The sequence below is a fragment of the Poecilia reticulata genome, linkage group LG18, assembly GCF_000633615.1.
Source record: "Poecilia reticulata strain Guanapo linkage group LG18, Guppy_female_1.0+MT, whole genome shotgun sequence".
NCBI lineage: Eukaryota > Metazoa > Chordata > Actinopteri > Cyprinodontiformes > Poeciliidae > Poecilia > Poecilia reticulata.
This window is the reverse complement of record NC_024348.1, coordinates 6,806,687-6,824,277: the sequence shown is the minus strand read 5'-3', so window position 1 is coordinate 6,824,277 and position 17,591 is coordinate 6,806,687. Positions and strand designations below refer to the sequence as shown.

General features: G+C 39.6%; 2 protein-coding genes across 3 annotated transcripts; one reads left to right on the top strand and one right to left on the bottom strand.

The window, feature by feature from the left end:
- Positions 1-318: 318 nt before the first annotated feature.
- Positions 319-8,517, bottom strand: LOC103480303 (FH1/FH2 domain-containing protein 1). Its single transcript, XM_008435185.2, has 9 exons — positions 4,176-8,517; positions 3,131-3,271; positions 2,841-3,023; positions 2,143-2,262; positions 1,898-2,059; positions 1,562-1,812; positions 1,231-1,462; positions 933-1,041; positions 319-817 (listed from the first exon to the last, which is right to left on the bottom strand). Exons 1-9 carry the CDS (start codon positions 4,632-4,634, stop codon positions 789-791), a joined length of 1,686 nt encoding a protein of 561 aa, XP_008433407.1. The 5' UTR covers positions 4,635-8,517; the 3' UTR covers positions 319-788.
- A 160-nt stretch (positions 8,518-8,677) lies between these two features.
- Positions 8,678-17,246, top strand: LOC103480304 (uncharacterized). Of its 2 annotated transcripts, XM_008435187.2 has the most exons (7): positions 8,678-8,863; positions 9,332-9,433; positions 11,712-11,801; positions 12,082-12,156; positions 12,907-12,977; positions 13,074-13,245; positions 15,828-17,246. In XM_008435187.2, exons 2-7 carry the CDS (start codon positions 9,365-9,367, stop codon positions 16,035-16,037), a joined length of 687 nt encoding a protein of 228 aa, XP_008433409.1. In that variant the 5' UTR covers positions 8,678-8,863; positions 9,332-9,364; the 3' UTR covers positions 16,038-17,246. The 2 variants fall into 2 exon arrangements, with proteins under 2 accessions (XP_008433409.1, XP_008433411.1); XM_008435189.2 differs by lacking the exon at positions 11,712-11,801 and having other exon boundaries at positions 8,679-8,863.
- The last annotated feature ends 345 nt before the right edge of the window (positions 17,247-17,591 follow it).

The window sequence follows — 17,591 nt, the reverse complement described above, 5'->3', positions numbered from 1 at the left end:
TTGAAGACTGCTAGCTACTCAAGACATTTGCAGATAAAAGTTGCCTGTTTCTACCATAACATTGATTGGGGTTTAAATAAACCTTTACAGGCGACTGCAGTTGCTAAATACTGTGAAATTTAAATATTAGCTTGTTATTATTTAGAATACAACTAAACATTTACATTTTTAAGTTTTATGTATGCTTTAGAGCTCAGATTCAACACAAGTATTGCTCCTTTTGTAGATCATTTTATTTTCTTTCTCTAAACAGACACACTTTAAAATGCTCATTTTAAAAAATATATTTTTATGTATTTTTTTTTTTACAAACAACAGTAATTCATGACCACATAATGCTAATTAAAATATTATGCAAATGCACATTTTTTACTGTTACACAATGGTTGTGATATTTTTAACTGAAAACAGAAAACGTTTATTGCATTAAGTGCCAGACAGCGAGAAAAATATGTGGCTATGTAAACATCTGGTTTTAGCTGTTGCTTTAGCTTGATAGTCAAAACCGGATTGAAATCAAAACTATTAGCATCAGTTTTTTCATAAGGATAATTTTTTTTTTCAATCTAACTTCAATTTAGCTGTTCATAAAAACAACAAGAGCAATAGTTTGACTCATGCAAATTACAAAATTCATCCTCAACTCAAAGTTTCCCATGTATTCGACAAAAGCTCTGCCGCAAAATGCACCGGCTGTAAAATATGGGAATATATGAGATCAACATTTCAGTGTAACGGCAACATCATAAATAACTTTCTCCAGTGTCTAAAAGGGAACATCAGCAAGGTCATGCCTTCAGTTTTCTTGAAAACGAATCTGAAATAGAAACAAATGAGCACTCAAGTCAACAAATCATATAGTAAACTCACTTTAAATTAAGCAGAACAACTGATCAAAGTAAGAGTAAAAAAATAAAAAATGTGTGAAATACCTTTAATGTCAGCTATCCGTTGGCGGCTTCGTGGTAAAGTCCCATCCCTCCTCGGAATGGACTCCGGCGTTCTCAGCACTTCCTCCAGGCGGTTTTGTTCATCACTTTCCTGCACGACAGATCAAAAGTAGTTTATTCAGATCTTCTGGAAGAGATGTGCTGTTCAAAGATTATACTCATTTCTCATGGCTCTGAGTTAATTTCCCATGTTGTGTTTTTTTTAACCTTTCTGCCAAATTGTCCCTTTACTAGGTAAATATGTTGAATGGTTTGGTTTGGGAGTGTTTGAAACACCAACCTGTGACGCTGGAGTTAGCTGACCTTTCCTCCTTCCCACAGGCGTGGTGGGACCCGGGTTTTCACCTCCGATCTTCTGCCGCTCCCTCTCCCGCTCCCTCTGCAGGAGGACGGCCTGCCTCATGGACCTGTACTCCAGTGAGAAGTTGCTGATGGTCCTGCAGAAGTCCTCCGCTCTGGTGTCTCGCACCATGGCTCGGGAGTAACCCAGGAACATGACGAACGAGTGGAACCTTGAGGAAGGAAAGACAATCAGCAGGAAAAACGATAAGTTCTAAATCACGGGCGAAGCCGTTCGAAGTTCGGTGTGTGGTGAACGTGTGCAAGCGTGCCTGTTGATAACCCGACGGTGGACGGCTCTCAGGACCTTCAGCCGCTCCTCGCACTCCTTCAGGATCTTGGGCAGTTTGTGACGGAGCGAACCCTCTGGAGCAAACATCTCCACGTCTTTCCCTTTCTGCTTATCTCCTTTTCCTCCTTTCCTCTTTTCCTCAGCCTTTTCCAGAACCTTCAACTGCTCCCAGGATGCTTTGCACATGGCCTCTAGCTGCGCAAAGTTGGACTGGACTAGAGAGTAGTCACACTGCGGAGATGAGGGACACCTTTGAACACCAAATGTGACTTTGTCTACCTTTTGTTTTTTTGTAGTCACTTCTCACAGTGCGCACCTTGCCGGCTTTAGTGACGGCGGTGATGTCAGAGTAGAGGTCAGAGGATTGTGGGTAGAGCTGCAGCAGGAGCACGCAGACGTGGTGCAGCAGCGGCTGGCGCGTGTGCGTGTCCCTCACCTGGGACAGCTTTCCAAGGTAGCTCAGCTCAAAGCCACGGGCCTTGGGGAGATGAAAATCTGTTGTCAAGCACGAATGAAATTAAGTAGAAATGAAAAATGAAACTAACAATTGCACTCCCTCACCTTACAGCCGTTGAGAAAGTTACCGATGGCTAACACGGTCGCTAGGATGCACCTGAAGGTCTGGCTGGCGGCCAGCTGTTCCATGGCCAGCTTTAGGTGGAACAGAGGCTCAGCGATTTCCTATATAATGGATGGACACATATATAGAGGGCATTGTGGGAACTGAAAAGCAAACTGTGCCTTGCAGAAGTACTCACACTCTTTAGTTGTTGCAGCCAAGGATTTTATATAGACTTACACAACCCAGTGTATCAGTTTTGAAAAAGTTTCACAACTGAAAAATGTGGCAAGAATTTCGGTCAGCGCTGGTTGGCTGGTCGTTGTTGTTTTCCCAACGACGACACGTGGTGTGACAAGATGTTCCGGTCAGAGGAAACCATATGACCAGAACATATTGCTGGAGTATATTGTTAGTTGCAATTAGCAGCTTGCTAACAGGCAAGTGAATTAGTAACTTAGTGGTTTAGAGTTATAGTTGTAGCGCTTTTCCTGGGTTTTAAATTGAGTATGACACTTCTTTTGTAAGTTGTGTGTGTGTGTGTTTTTTTTTTTCTGGTTCATATGTAAAACATAAAATTTTGTGGTTGAAATATGAAAATAACTTAATATGGACATGTGGTTTTTAATGGTACTGTAGATGAGCCATTCTGAGGTCAGTCAAGGTGACAGTCATGACAGGTGTCGTTGTTTCTGCCTACCTTCTCTAAGGAGTCATAGTCCAAAGCGAAGGTCCAGAGCTGAAGCCTTGTTCTCAGGTGAGGTATTTCCCCCAGGGTGAGCAGACACAGTTCAGCCTGGGCCAGGGGAGCGTGGGGGTTCTGGGCCTTGGCTTCGTTGATCAGACAAAGCTCTTCCTCTGTTGGGATCAGAGCTTCAAGTCGCTGTTATAGAGGAAATGTGAAAACAGTTCAAACTCGTGCTGGAGATAGCAACGTAAACGCCCTGTCAGAACAAAAGTTTAAAGGTCAGATACAGAGAGTCGGTGTACCTGAATGTCCTCTCTGTCCAGCACGCTGCTGTCCATGCTGTAGATAGCAGGAGGGAGGAGGCGAGGTGGAGGCAGGCTGCTCAGGGCGATGGTTATGATGTTACTGCGCTTCATGCCCAGCACTGAAATAGACGACTGCTTCTGTTGAAGAGAAACAGGCAGCACACTGTTATGATGCAATATGTTTTTTTTTGACTGCCTTTTGATTGTGACACATAGATTTTGTTGCCTTATAATTTATAGTTAGATATATATTTGGATGTTTGCATCATTTTATAAATAATATAAATCCTTCAAAGGGTATGGATGCCAATTTCTGCCACTATTTTAAAAAAAAACAACAACTTGACTCTAGTAAGTGTGACATGACTATCTCATAATTAGTGCCTCGTCATTATAAAGGAGATATAAATGTACCTGGTGATGAACCTTCAAACATTGCAATTTTGCTGCATTGATATTAAAATAATTCACGTATATGCCTACCACAAATTGAATGCAGGCTGAAAGACCCAGTTACACTGAATTTAACAGAATGGTTAAAAGATTTTTGTCATGATTGCTTTTTGATTTTTGACTGGATTTTCGTTAAACTTACCTAGTTTATAGCTGCCAATGACTACAAACCATTTTTATTGATCAACTGACTTCAGAAATCACAAGTCATTCATTCTTTTCGCAGATCGTCTGCCTCATATAAAACTGTCACAACATGGTGACATTTTTAACAAATATGGAAGAAACACATTTTTGTAAATGTTGCATACTGCAGCTATAATGGAAAGATGAAGTTGTGGGTTTTTGACATTAGTGGAATGTCCACAAGTTTTTGTGCACATTTATAATGGAAACTCGGCTATTGCTACATCCAACCCTCAACACACATAGAGACTTACTAAATCAGCTGTTGGGACTGACATAAGCAGATCACTATGTTTGACTGACAGTAACACTTTGCCATTTTGTCTTTTCATAAAACACTTAGAAATGGACAGAAGTCTTTACAATAGTCCTGGTTTCAAGGATTTTTTTTTATCATTCTCACCTGCCACCCAGAAACCACCTTAAAACTGGTGCTGGTGGCCTTGGACTCAAACAAATACTCCAGACGGTTCGTGTCCAACTGCACTGGCTCCAGCCCGGCCCATATAGTCTGCTTCCCAAAGCGCGTCATCCTGGGAAGCGGGGTCAGGTTCTGGAGTTCCCTCCAGTGAAGCTTCAAGGTGTGGCTCTTAATCCCTGCACCTTTAGATGGTGAAGGTAAAGTGGGAGGTGGAGGAAGAGGCGGTGGAAGAGGTGGCGGAGGAGGTGCCACGGACAGGTGTTGACTTGGTGGTGATGTAAGGAGCTGCTCGTCCTCTTCACTGTCGTCTTCATCGAAGAGGTCAGAGAAATCCAAGGTGTTGAGGCAAAGGCACGTGGCCGGTTTAATGATCGAGTCCCAGGATTGGTCAAAATCCCAGGTCAGGTCCTTGATTTGATCCGATTCCTTCATTGGTCTCATTAAGAAATGAATGTGTTAAAAAAAAGTTATTTTTTCCTCAGCTGACTCCAAAAGGCATACCTCTTCTTCATCCTGAAAATGAACGAAAGTCTCGTTGAGGATCTACCAGACCTTGTCTTCCGTTTCCGTCATTCCTCATATAAACAGAACTCCTTGCTTTTCCTGTACTTTCTCTTCTCACTGCGCAGTCAGCCTCCACCTCACAGACACTAAATCTGCATCTGAACATCTGTGGATGCTCTGCCTCACTTGTCCACCACAGGAGCGCAAAGCTCCCACGCCCAGAATCCCAATTTCTGAGCCACCTCTGGCCAATCCTCACTCCACCGTAACCTGTAATTGCCTCGGGTGTCGTGTTTGTTCCCTCAGATTTGAAGCGTCTGATCTAAACGTCCGCTGTTGTTCTTTTGCAGCTGAGCTCTGCAACCTCAGAGAATTCTTGTGAGCCTTGATGGGCTGTGTTTAAGTCCTGATCCCAACTCTGATGAGAAAGTTCACGGAATGCCTTTCCCTGCTGCTCTTTCAGAAATGCCTCCGCAGCTGCCCTCTGACTTTCATCTCCCCATGTGTGTCCAGAAGCAACGGCTGGCGAGAGTTTCGGTTGGAGAGCGAGGAGGGCGAGGGATGCACTGGTGCATCGGTTATGGTTTATTTGAGCTGCGCCCTTTTCCTTCATTTCCTTATCGAGGCCGAATCTCCTGTTTGTGTTGGTATCATGGTGTATATACAAGCCTCTTTATCTTCTCCTTTCGATCTGTTACTTCCGTCCTCTTTAGTTAACACACACACAGAAGAGCTCATCTTATTTTCAAGCAATTTCCTCTGTCAGTTTTATGAAGACATATTGTTCTTACATAAGTTTTTTTAAGTAGGGTGGCGAACTTTTTATGAGCAGGATTGCTCCAAATATGCAGGAAATATTCTCTTGAAAGCAGTGCAATGCTATTGTCACATCAGTACTAGTTACTTGTTTTGAAACAAAGCCAGGTAAAGGACAGTGCAAACAAGTTCTAGTCAGATGAGACCATGCAAAACACAGAAGCTAGTTATGGGTGAGAAAGATTGAAGTACAGGACTTCCAATGCATAGTCAATGTGCATAATATTATGAGTATTACATTTTACATTTCATAAACTCAGATCAATAGTACGTTTTGCCTATCAGATGGAGTCTCACTGCAGAAGATGCTCCCAATGCCGACGTTGACGAACGTTGTTGACCCCGGCCTCAACCAATCCAGTACAGAACCGATGTTTGTGAGTCACGTATTTGGCTTAGGTTTTACATTGGATTTCCCTTCCTGCATTTTAAAGACTTGGGAAAGTATTTGCACAAGGCGACTGAATTCAAATAGATGCCGCACTTTTCTGATTCTATTTGTAGAAACAAAGGAACTTCTCAGTGTTTGTCTATCGCATCAAATATCAATAAAATACTTAAAGTTTGTGAAGCAAAATGTGAAAAGATTTAAGGACTACTGCCAGATACTGGAACAGTCTCTAAAACAGTATTTGGTTTGTCCCCAAGGGTCTTTTGCATGGTCCACATGCAACTTTAATGAGGATCCCTCCCTCGGCCATTAGGTCTCCCCTAATTACACTTTATCTCACTCAGTAGCCCTGCTGTCTGCTGGCGGCAGCAGGACTCATGGGAGAATTCAGTCAAAATGAGCTCCATTTGCAAGACTTAATATCTTTTAGGTATTTATTTATCAGCACGGCATTTTAAAGTCTGCTCCCAAATATACATATTCGCTGCTTGTCTTGGGAGTGTCTAAAGTTTCACTTCTTCAGCCTCCCAAAGACGGCTTTTGCTCACAAATAAACAGCAGACTTGTTTTGCCGAGGCTCCAGCTACCAGACCCGATAAGTGCAGCTGCAGAGTTGTGGGGACGATGCGGCGTCCTTACAGAAAGGGACACGTTTTCTGTGGGAAAAAGCAATTTTCGGGATGCGAGGATGTTCTGTGTCTCGGTGTGTCACTGTGCGGTAGTGGCTGTTTGAATAAATGCTTGCAACCCTTTTTTTCCTCCCCCTCTTCCTCTGTATTGCGGGTCCCTACATGGCTACTGAACCGACTGTATGTCGACTCTAAGCGCCAAGATAAAGATCAAGACAAAAATCACACGTAATTGCTGCACGTTTGAGGGTTTTTAAGATGTCACGGTCAAAAAACTGAACTTTGAATTCATCATTAGAAAGGTCAGCTTGAAATGGGACGCTCTTTCAACACGTTTAAATGTAGTTTTTTAAAACTCAAGCATGGTCTCATTTTTTAATTTTTTTTATCACGATGCCATTATTGTCGTCTTGAAAACTTTACGTGTCTCCACAGTAACCGTCGAGACGTGCTCGCACGACTCAACACTTCAACCGTGCACCGTTTTACTTCAAGTAAACGTCTCATTTTCCTCAAAGACAATAACATACCAGTGTACCACATTGCCTCGGAGCGCCTATTCAATGCAACAATGAGATGTGGCAGCAGTGACCTGCAATTCCATGTCCAGTAGGTATGCGCCTTTCTTTGGAAAAGATGATTTAAGGGTTCACAGAACAACTTTTAAGATGTTTTCCAAAGCAAAGGTAGAGGGAATGCAACATTTCAAGTTTTTTGCATCAAAACACAAAGTTTTTTTTTCCAGCAACTATTTAGCTTAAACCAAGACTATTTGAAAGATGAATCTTTTCACACACAGAGGTTTATTTCTATCATCGTCACAGTGAGCAGGATGGAATGTGAAATGGAAAAACCTTTAGTCCATTAGATCTATGCGCACTCTGTATATTGCTCTCAATTCAAGCATCACTCAGTCTTTTACCAGTTTTCTAAACACACCCATAAAGTCACATAATGCTCAATACACAATAATGTAAAACACTCTGCAAACTCATAAACCCAGTGATTAAACATTTATTCTGCCTGGTCTCACAACACAAGTTAAACAATTTCTTTAGCAATTTCCTTCTTGCATGCACTAAACATACATTGTTCCTTTGATTAAATCACATTTTAATCAAAGTTACCTGCCGCATGTTTCAGAGAAACACATTAAATCCACAGTGAGGGGAGTAAAACAGTGGCATCAATTTTCAACAGAGCACTTCAAGCAGGTCTTCAATAAATTTTAAAACAATTGTTTCAAACAGTATTTTAGCCTTCTTTTCCTATAATTGGTCATCTTTGTTTTTTATCCACAGTGATTTTTTTTCTGATCCTTCAAAAAGTATAGCAATCTATTTTGGTATTACAAAATATATTGTTAGCAAACTATGCTATGTGACAACATGTGGGCATAAAATACATGAACTGTCCTTTTTACATATCATTGTGTTTTTTCACCGACCTGATAAAATAACATCTACAAGATGGCACCAATTACAAGTTGATCAAAAATTGCTGTAATCTCAGTATCTGGCATGTGTGCCGTACGTGTTCAAATTGCATTTTATTGCACATTTTTATGCTGAGTATTTATTAAAAGATTGCTGTAAAAGAAGAAACAAACATGGTGCCCCATGAAGCACTTCTTTTTCTTAAAAAACATATCTTCATAATTTGGAATAATAAAGGACAATATCTCACAGATCTCAAGTTACCAGCAAAAACTTCAAGAAGTCAAATAATCATTTCACAATAAAAATACTTCAAAATATGGGTTTAATATTAATAAAACATGTTTCTTAAACGATTTATTTACTCCATACAGAAATAAAGACAAATGAATATAGAGCCATTAATCTCAGAATTCCTCTAATCTACTAAACTCAACATGTCAAGATATAAATAGGGAGATTTGATGAAGATAAGTTTGAAGAGACACGTGTTTATTTATTACATATTATATACTATGATATAGCAATAAGCTGTAAAAAGGAAGAAACGTACACGTGTCATTGTTTTCAGGTCGTTCTAATTTCACCTAGTTCAACTTATTTTGAAAGCCACGTTAAAACGGAAGTCGCACCAATCTCAGGCTCGCGCTCCCGCGGTGCTTTGGTGTACTGTGTGAGTGAGCGCGCGCCTTCCCTGACTGTAGCTGCCTGTCATCGCTCGCGCTGACATCACGCAGAGGATTTGCCACAATGTCAAACATAAGCGAACAGCGCGAGCTCATGGCTTCTCCGCGCCACAATGACACGCACTGCCGCGTGCGCCGGCTCGTTCTCTAATCAAAACACTCTGCCGACCTTTTATGGGTTTATTCTGTGTCCTGCGATGCTTTTCGGGTAAGATGGGTTACTCCGCTCTTATTTTGTTATATCTTATAGTTGGGAAATACCGGAAATATTGAGTACTTATTCAGTAAATATATATCTGAATGTTTCGATTTTAATTAATAGAACGCCCTTGTTATGTTGTCCGCGTTTTTACTTTATGTGAAAAGTTCTCAGGCTTCCTATAACATTAATGCTCTGTGGTTATTACGTAATGGGAGTGCGGACAGTGCTGAGCAGATGTTAGAGAGGTGCTGTGATGTGATGTGATGACAAACCCCGCTGTTTGCGTAAAGACAGCATCACTTCTACACCACTGCAATGCTGTTTTTTTGCAATCCATCAGTGAATCATTCTAAAAAAAAAAAAAAAACAAATAGAGCACTCAGAAAAATAATGAAACCTCTAAGTGAAAAGAGTGTTAGCATAAATAATTTTCAGATCAAAGTCAAGTCAATTAAAATAGTTTCCCCCCTCTAGGTCCACGTGAGTGTTTGATCCCAGTCAGAGGTCATGCTGCGGAGGGAGTCTGACACCCACAGCCTGTTTACCTCTGGAGAGACATCCGATAATGACTGTGAGGTAAGGCTCTAAATCTTTTTTTTATTTATTTATTGCGCAGAACCTGTTTTTGGATTACCTGGATTTTGACGTTGCATTACATAGAAAAGAAGTCATAGAGCCAGCAGAGACACCTAACAAGCTTTCATACCACCTAAACCAACTTAAAATTGAATTTATAAAATTGAGGTAACAAATTGCATGCATTTCATTTTGCTAAATTTTTTAAAACTATTTACGCTTAAAGTTGATTTTACATCATGTTTAACCATGCTTAAGTGATGACATTCCATTTGGAATGCCACACTCGGGCATTAATTTATAGTAAAATATTCATATAAACCAACAATTGTGTTGGCAAAGTTCCCAGCTCAAATATGAGTTCATAAAGTGAAACTTTGTATTTGAACTTATTTAGTCAGGACAAGGAAGGACTGTCTGTGAGCAGTACTTAGGAGACATAGTAAACCGTCACCCCCTGCAGTAATTTAAAACCCACAAACCTAGTCTGTCTGTATGCCACCATAGCAGCAAATGATCATTTGTAAGAAAATTGTAATTTCAAAACAACTCCAGTTCTGACAAGCGCTATTTTTTTGACAGGTGTGCTCCAGCAACATCCTCCCAACAGCTGTCTCCTAAATTAACCCAACTTTTAAAGTTGTGGAAGACTCACTTTTCTTCAAATAACAAGTACATATTTAGAAGAGCTACCAAAAAGTAAATTCTGAGGACACCATCTGTGTCACGAAAGTAAAATATAAACACCTAATCAAACAGCATCTACAGTCAAACTGAGAGGGAAAAAAAGCTAGTTATTGCAACTAAACATCCAGAATAATAATTTTGAAAGAGGTTTTTGACTTAACATAAATGTGGACAGTAGTTGTTAAATTTGTACTAAGAGAAAACGCATAAAAAGTACAAATTGTTGTTAAAGAGTCAGTTTTTACTCCGTAAACTTTATGCTCACAAACAACGACTTTGGTTGACGCTTTGGTCAGACTGTTGACTCCCTACTTCAGGGTTCTGTATTATCTCTAACATGAACTGAACCCTCAGATTTTCAATTGTTTCATAATTTTGGGGCAATTACATCTTTCCAGTTGATATACTGTTTTCAGTCAGCAACAAAAAAATCCATCTTCGTCACCATTTTGCTTCCATAGTAACCCATTCGATTTCCTTTACAGATGTAGCACTTAAAACTTGTCCCAATGCAAATAAAGAAAGAAAGAAACCCATTTTAATATTGATAGGTTTTATGGCTTTCAAATATATTGGTGCTTGGCCGTAAGTAGCTAAAATATGCTGTTACATTTTTTTAAAAATTCAAACCGATTGTGGAAACAAACTTTCTTAACTATGTAGCTTAAGCGGTTTGTCATTAAAGCCCTGAACTCCACTGATGTAACTTTTAACATTTGGGCTAATAAGAATGCTAGCATGTTAGCTCCTGCAAAGTTACAAAGCTTAACTTTTTAACCTAAGTTAACCTTTCTGCTAAAAAAAAACAGCTTAGGTGTGCCATTCAACAGTGTAATAGCTGATTTTCAGAGCTCTGCTGAAGTAGATAAGCTTAGTGGATAAAATCATATTTACATGTAAGTATCAGCTGATATCAAATCACCCAAAAATAAGGAAATCGGGGCAGTCGGTCTATCAGTGCACCCCTAAATACAACCCATATAAACATATCACCTTTCATGTTCTCTGCTCAGTGTTGATGGACAAAAATAGTGATTAATTAAAAACTTTAAGCTAAATTTTCCAAATCAAATGTTTATGCAGTGTTTACTACCAAAACAATTTCCTTAATATTGTTGAAATGCCTGCATCATTGAACACTGCAGTTACAAACTAATACGCTTGATTAAAATTGTAATAATTTGTGAGGTCAATATTCAATCCCCTCAGAAAAAACAACAACAAAAAAACTACTTTATTATGTAATCTACAAAGAAGTGTCTTTTATGATAAGTGGATGTGATGTTAATTACTTCCTTGGCTTAATTACCCGGGTTTTTAAGCATTCATGATTTCCAACGTCTGGCAGAGGCAGTCTAATCAGCGCTCGGTTTTCAGCTCTTGAAAATACAAGTAGGTGGAAAAGGTTACATCACAGAGCCATTAGGAGATGCATAATTTACAAAAAAAAAAAAAAGAAAGTTTGGGAAACAACATCTTAGAACTTCCTTCATGCAGCTTTTGCTTAATCTGCCACTGGCAGGCAGTAAAAGGGGGTAAGAGGCATCAAAGAGTCACCAGTTCATCCTCTCTGTCTTTGTCTCTGTCTCAGATGGGGGCGAGTTGTGAAGAGGTAGATATAGTGTGCCTATGCGAGGCCGGTCCCTGTACACTTTATTCAGAAGCACACGCGCCTACGCTGGTGAGTGCTCAGGCTTCCCACTTAAGTGTCTGTGGCGCGCGGCGAAAAACGCTGCGTTCCGCCGCACCGTGTCGCTCAGAGCATCTCTCTACATGTAAATACGCGCCTCTGGCCTCCCGCCAATCTCTTCTGTGTCTCTGTTGCTGCTTCTGTTTTTCTACTGTACGTTTTACAGGAGCAGCTCAGAGCTGACAGCTGTCATGTTGTGTGTGTGTTTTTTTCCTCAAAGTGTTTTCAGGATCAGTCACTCTCGGCTGTCTTCTTGCTTTTCTGTTGTCAGGGCACTCTGCTGTGTGAACACTGTGGAAAAAACAGAGTCATGTTAACCAGGTACTCTGAGGGATATGGCACAGAGGTAATATATAGCATGTGCTTGTGTGTGTGTGTGTCATCAGTTAGCTAAAGCACCCTATACACTGAGCTCTCTCTATTATACTGTGCAAAGTTCTAGAAGGTTCCAACATGTCAGATCTACATTGTCTTGGAAAAGTATTCAGAATACTTGAAATTTTTCACATTTTGACAATACATTTTTTGACAATATCTTTTTTCTGTGCTTTTTTTTTTCCCAAACAGAAATCTAAAAAGTTTGGCTAAATAGTAGTATCAATTATACAATAGCAATTCTTAAGTGAACCATAGTTTAGTGAGAAATAAACCTTCCAAAGTTAGTTCAGACCACCTCTGACTACTTGATCAGTTTTGGTTTAACTGGCCCCAGATGTTCAATGATTTAATGGTCAATGGTTTAAAGAAAATTCCCTTTCATACAACAACTCTATGCAGACGTCATTCAACATTTTGAGGTGTTCATTCAACTGTTCCAGAGGAGATCAATACCGCTGGGATATAAATAGGATGGCATTTATATAAGTGGTGAGCTCATTGGTCATGCTATCGAAGGAGGCATCAGCTGGCTCATGCATATTAACAACCGTGACATAATGAAAAGTCACACATGAGCACATGCGGTTAGACACATGCCACCACCGCAGGTTGTTTGTGACAACTAATGGCCGTGATTCACCATCTTTTTTTTTTTTTTGTATTGAACAACGAGTCATATTTTGAACGTAATGTATTTTAATGTTCCTCTGCGACGCAGGAGGAGTGCGTGTTATCCGACCCTCAGGGAGAAAGCGATGCAGATGCTGACATAGAGGACACAGACTGCAGGTTGGTTTTACTGGGGGACCTCTTCGCCACGTTTTGCTTGGCTTGTACTTTTTTTTTTTCCTTATAATGTTTTGACCTTAAGTCTGATTGGTTCAGAATCCAGGAGCACAGCTCTCTCCAGCGAATCAGCTCGCGCAGGCGCAAACGTCCTCGCGTGGCGCGGCAGGACACCACGGAGAGTGAGGACGACGGAGGGCGGAGCCACAAAAGCCATCGCTGGAACCTGCGGCTCAGTCCTGACAGAGCACACAGCAGGACCATCCTGGAGGTAGAGGGACAATCATCAAGCTGATTGGTTTCATTTAAAATAAAATACCCTGTAGGTGGGGGGGGGGGGGATAGTTTACTATACTTTAACTCAGGATTGTCTGGAACCTGAGTCCTCTCTCTTCTCCTCAAGTTCAAAGTTTTTTACACTTTGATGTAAAGAAAAGCATCGATGAGTTTTGCTGCAACATGAGTCCTTTAAGCTTGGAAATGCTCTTCAGATGATAGAAGACCGACTTTGTAACTGTCTATATATGGCTCTGAAGGTTCAAGTGAGAGTTCATCACCACACACACATTTTGAGCCTGATTACTAGTTTCTAGTTGTAATAACTGAAGCTGTGCATTGATTCTACATCTTTCCTCTTGAGACCCAACAATAATAACTTCAGTTTTGTTTCTAATGAGATGGAGAAAGTTACAGAACATCCACACATTGATCTGTTCTAAGAATCGGTTTAGTGCTTGAATGGGTTCAGAGTCACCTGGTGATGTTGTAATGTAGAGCTGTGCATCATCTGCATAGTTATGGCAGCTAATCTTGTTTCCTGTTTTAACCTGAGCTAGTGGGAGGAGCATGTAGGTATTAAATAGGAAGAGTCCTAAGATTGAACCTTGCTGTAGCCCACTTGTGATTTCCGTCTGCTCTTTTCCAGAACTGATAAAATAGTCTTGGAAAAAAGTTGATTTTGTGTTCGATGAACCATTTCTGTATTGATTTGGCCTCATGTTTGTGGCAATTGTCCTTCTAAGAGACCGAATGATGGCTCGTTTTCAGTCTACAGGCAGAATTTGCCAGTTTTTGTTTTAATGTCCTGTTATTTGAGAGTTGATGAATAATTAGCCCACAGCATATCAGAACTCCCATCTGATTTAACAGAGTGCGCATTGTGCTTTTGTATCGTTCATCTTTTGATTGTTGGCAGATTAACCTGGAGTATTTGCCACAGCAAAATTGAATATTTGATCTGATCAAAGCAAACAGTTCTAGTTAAAGACCCAGTTAAGTTTAGCAAAACTCCATGTTTACATTTGTGATAGTAGGGCATAAAAGAGTTTCCCCAAGTGGACAGTCAAACTTTGTGCCAGTTCATCCTAAACAAGAACTGGTTCTAGTCCAGCTTTAGCCACATTAAGATGAATTTCACCATTTTCATAGTTTACCAGCTAAACATTGTGAACTGAGCTTGTTTGTTTATCATATTTTATATTACATTTTTTAAAAGTATTTATGTAGGTATTTATGATGAAGTGCCATATTGATTATGTAATCTCCAAGCATTTGTAACCTGCCTTGCATCTGTCTTATCTCTTGTCTTAGCTCTCACTCTCGCCCACTTCCCAAAATTTCATTTACATATTTTATCTGGTGCTTTATTCATTTATTTATTTTTTTGGTCACAGGGCAAAATGAGTCGGACATTTGGACAGTAAAAGAGTCCATTTAGACTTTCTCTTGTTTAACCCTGTTATTACAGTCTGGTCAGCGCAGATGGGATTTGACAGGAGATTTTTGTTTCACCTCATAAGCTGTTATTCCACAGTCAAAAAGCCATAATTAGACAGAATAAATGCCAGGTACTGAACGACAAATTTGTTTTGGAAAAAGGACAAAAGCACTTAAATTCAAAGCCATAAAATATGTACTATATAATATTAATTAAAATAGTAACAAGGTTGCTGTTTGCTTTTAATTAAATCCACATACTAACATCTAAATTAAAGTCAACATATTTGCTATTATTATATAAATTCTCTGCCCTGTGTGAGAGAAAATGTGACATGGCTTCAGTTTACTCAACTTGACTTTGCAGCAGCTTCCATTCATGAAAAGTGAAATTGATGTAATATTCTATTTCAATTTACTTCCCAATGTTTAAAGCAAAACCAATAGCGTGGTCGCAAGTAGGGCTGAAACGATTAACTGTATTAATTGTCACTGATAGATTATTGAAATAATTATCAACTAATTTAGAAATTGATTGACTGCAGTATACAGACTCAAAAAAAGACCACGAGAGGTAAAACTACAAAAATATATACATGTTGCATTTAAGCTAAAAAATATCTGTTTATAATTTTGTTTCATTCAGAACTCCTCAAATAGTTTAGTTTTAGCTTCACCTGGTTCAAATTCTGTAAAAAAAAAAAAAAAATAAAAAATATATATNATATATATAAAAATCTATTAAACACCTTTTGTTATCAAATTATTAATTGATTAGTCCTACATTAATTTTTTCATAGGCTATAATTAAATAAAACTCAAACAGAACCAACAAATGCCCATTACATCTGACTTCTACTATGAAACTTACAGTCTGAGTTGTTTTTGTGTTCTACAGCAAAATCCTTAAAATGATTATTAATTTTGCTGCTTTTATCGACCATTTTATAAGGAATGCTCTTCCTCTTCACCTTTTTCAAACTTGTTTTGATGCTTACATTTCTTAGTCTCTAAAAACAACAAAAAAACCTGAAAAAATCCTTAGACTTTTCTCTGGTTTTAACTGAAGGAGGAACTGCAAGTGCATCCAGACGCAATAGAACAATCCCCATCCTTTGCCTTGTTTTCATCCCTCAGGAGAGCGTTTCGCAGGTGAGGCCGCTCATCATCACTGGGCCCAACGTGGAGAAGCAGAAGAGTCCTTCGGATGGGTCCCGAGGCTCCAAGCTGACCTCCCTGTGGCCCTCGTCCCTGCCTCTCCCCGTCAAGCTGCTGCTCCTGCTGCCCGTCTCGCTCTCCCTCGTCATCGTTATAATCTCATTCCTGCTGCCCTGGGCTGCCACATGACACAGCATTCTGTTTTGTTTTTTTTTCCAAACATCGCACAAACGTCATCGAGTCTTATGATGTAGTCGATAGCATATTTGCTTTGTATTACTTTAAAAAAAAAAAAGAAGAATTAGCAATGATATCAATGATTATTTTTGTTCAGATTGCGTTGTATTGAAGGATGCTAAACACGTTCTTGGCCGAATCTTTTCAGGGAACTTACAGTCGCTAAGTTTCAGTTTCTCACCCCCTCATTTGTAAAAATAGACCTTTCATCTCGTAGCCCCCGTTGTAATGAGCTGCAAGAGCAACATGGAGGATGGTGGGGGGGCACCAAGGGCTTCAGGAACCTTCAAACAGGGTAACAACACACTCCATAGGAAAACATGTGAAAGACGATGCTGCTACACTATGCAATTCCTCTGTTCCTCCTGCGGCGCTGTGAGTGCTGTTAATGATGTTCGGTCTCGTCGTGTCCTTGGCCCTGACACTACCCCCCTCCCACGACCTCTTCCCATTTTCCCCCCCCTCTTAAGAGTTTCTTCTGTTAGCGCAGGGACCTGTGGCTCTAAATAGCGTGCAACCCAATTTAAAAAGCAATAGCAACTGAGATCAGACACAAGTTTGCTCTGTATAATCTACTGAACATCTGTTGGGTTCATGAACATATTACATGCTTCTTTTCTTTTTCTTTTTTGAAGATTAATTTAAAACAACAATCCATAGAAAAAATGAGCTGACCTCAAAACAAATTAAGCTTTAGAAAAAAAAAATACTGTAACTATGTACAATAAGTTTGTATACATCTACATACACATCATGCCAACATGATAAATATGAATCTTACTGTACGTTATCGTATGATTGCTGTTTAGAAAAACTGAGCTTGACAATCAATCACGCTATTTGTTACAAGCTGAAATGCAAACTGGTAAGAAGCCATTTTGGCTACTCTGTACTGTATGCTATATTTGTTTTACGATGTTCTTTCTTTTTTACTTATGAATAATATTTAAACATTTTGTCCAACTCACCAGAAAAGACAAGTGGTTGTTATTATTCATCTTCATGTGCCGTATTCTATTAAGTACTGTGAATTTAGTTTAGTCTTCAGTCCTGCTGTACTGCTCTTCCTAAAGCTTGCATTTCTTTTTGTGTTTTGTGTTTCATGGGGCAATAAATTGTCAATAAAACTAGATTGTATTTTAACAAAAAAATTTATTTAAACTCGTCTGGTTTGAGTTTTGGAGCACGGGGGGATCTAAGAGCTTTTGTAACGTTTGAAAGCTATTTTCAGTGCATTATATGGCACTGGGATTGATTGGGGACAAAATTTTAAACATTTGTTACATTTTCAGCTGGTGTACAGTGCAAAAAAGCCTGTTCCTCCTCTCACCTGTGGTGGCGCTGCACTAAGAACTATTGAAGGAAACGACACAAAAACCTCTGAAGAAGACATGCAATGGAGAGGTGTCATAATTCAGCGGTGTAGGACTTTTGCTATAATTTTAATATGAAGATGTGTGTTTTAAGCTTGAAAGGAAGTTGTTCGTGAAATGGAAAAATTTAAAT

Bases quoted from the DNA above. Each gene is read 5' to 3' on its own strand.
- LOC103480303 (XM_008435185.2), bottom strand. From the start codon at position 4,634: ATGAGACCAATGAAGGAATCGGATCAAATCAAGGACCTGACCTGGGAT. The intron at 2,060-2,142 runs GTGAGGGAGTGC...CATCTCCCCAAG, and splicing joins ACTTTCTCAACGGCTGTAAG to GCCCGTGGCTTTGAGCTGAG. The intron at 818-932 runs GTATTTCACACA...TTTCTATTTCAG, and splicing joins ACGGATAGCTGACATTAAAG to ATTCGTTTTCAAGAAAACTG.
- LOC103480304 (XM_008435187.2), top strand. From the start codon at position 9,365: ATGCTGCGGAGGGAGTCTGACACCCACAGCCTGTTTACCTCTGGAGAG. The intron at 12,157-12,906 runs GTAATATATAGC...TCTGCGACGCAG, and splicing joins CTGAGGGATATGGCACAGAG to GAGGAGTGCGTGTTATCCGA. The intron at 13,246-15,827 runs GTAGAGGGACAA...TTCATCCCTCAG, and splicing joins ACAGCAGGACCATCCTGGAG to GAGAGCGTTTCGCAGGTGAG.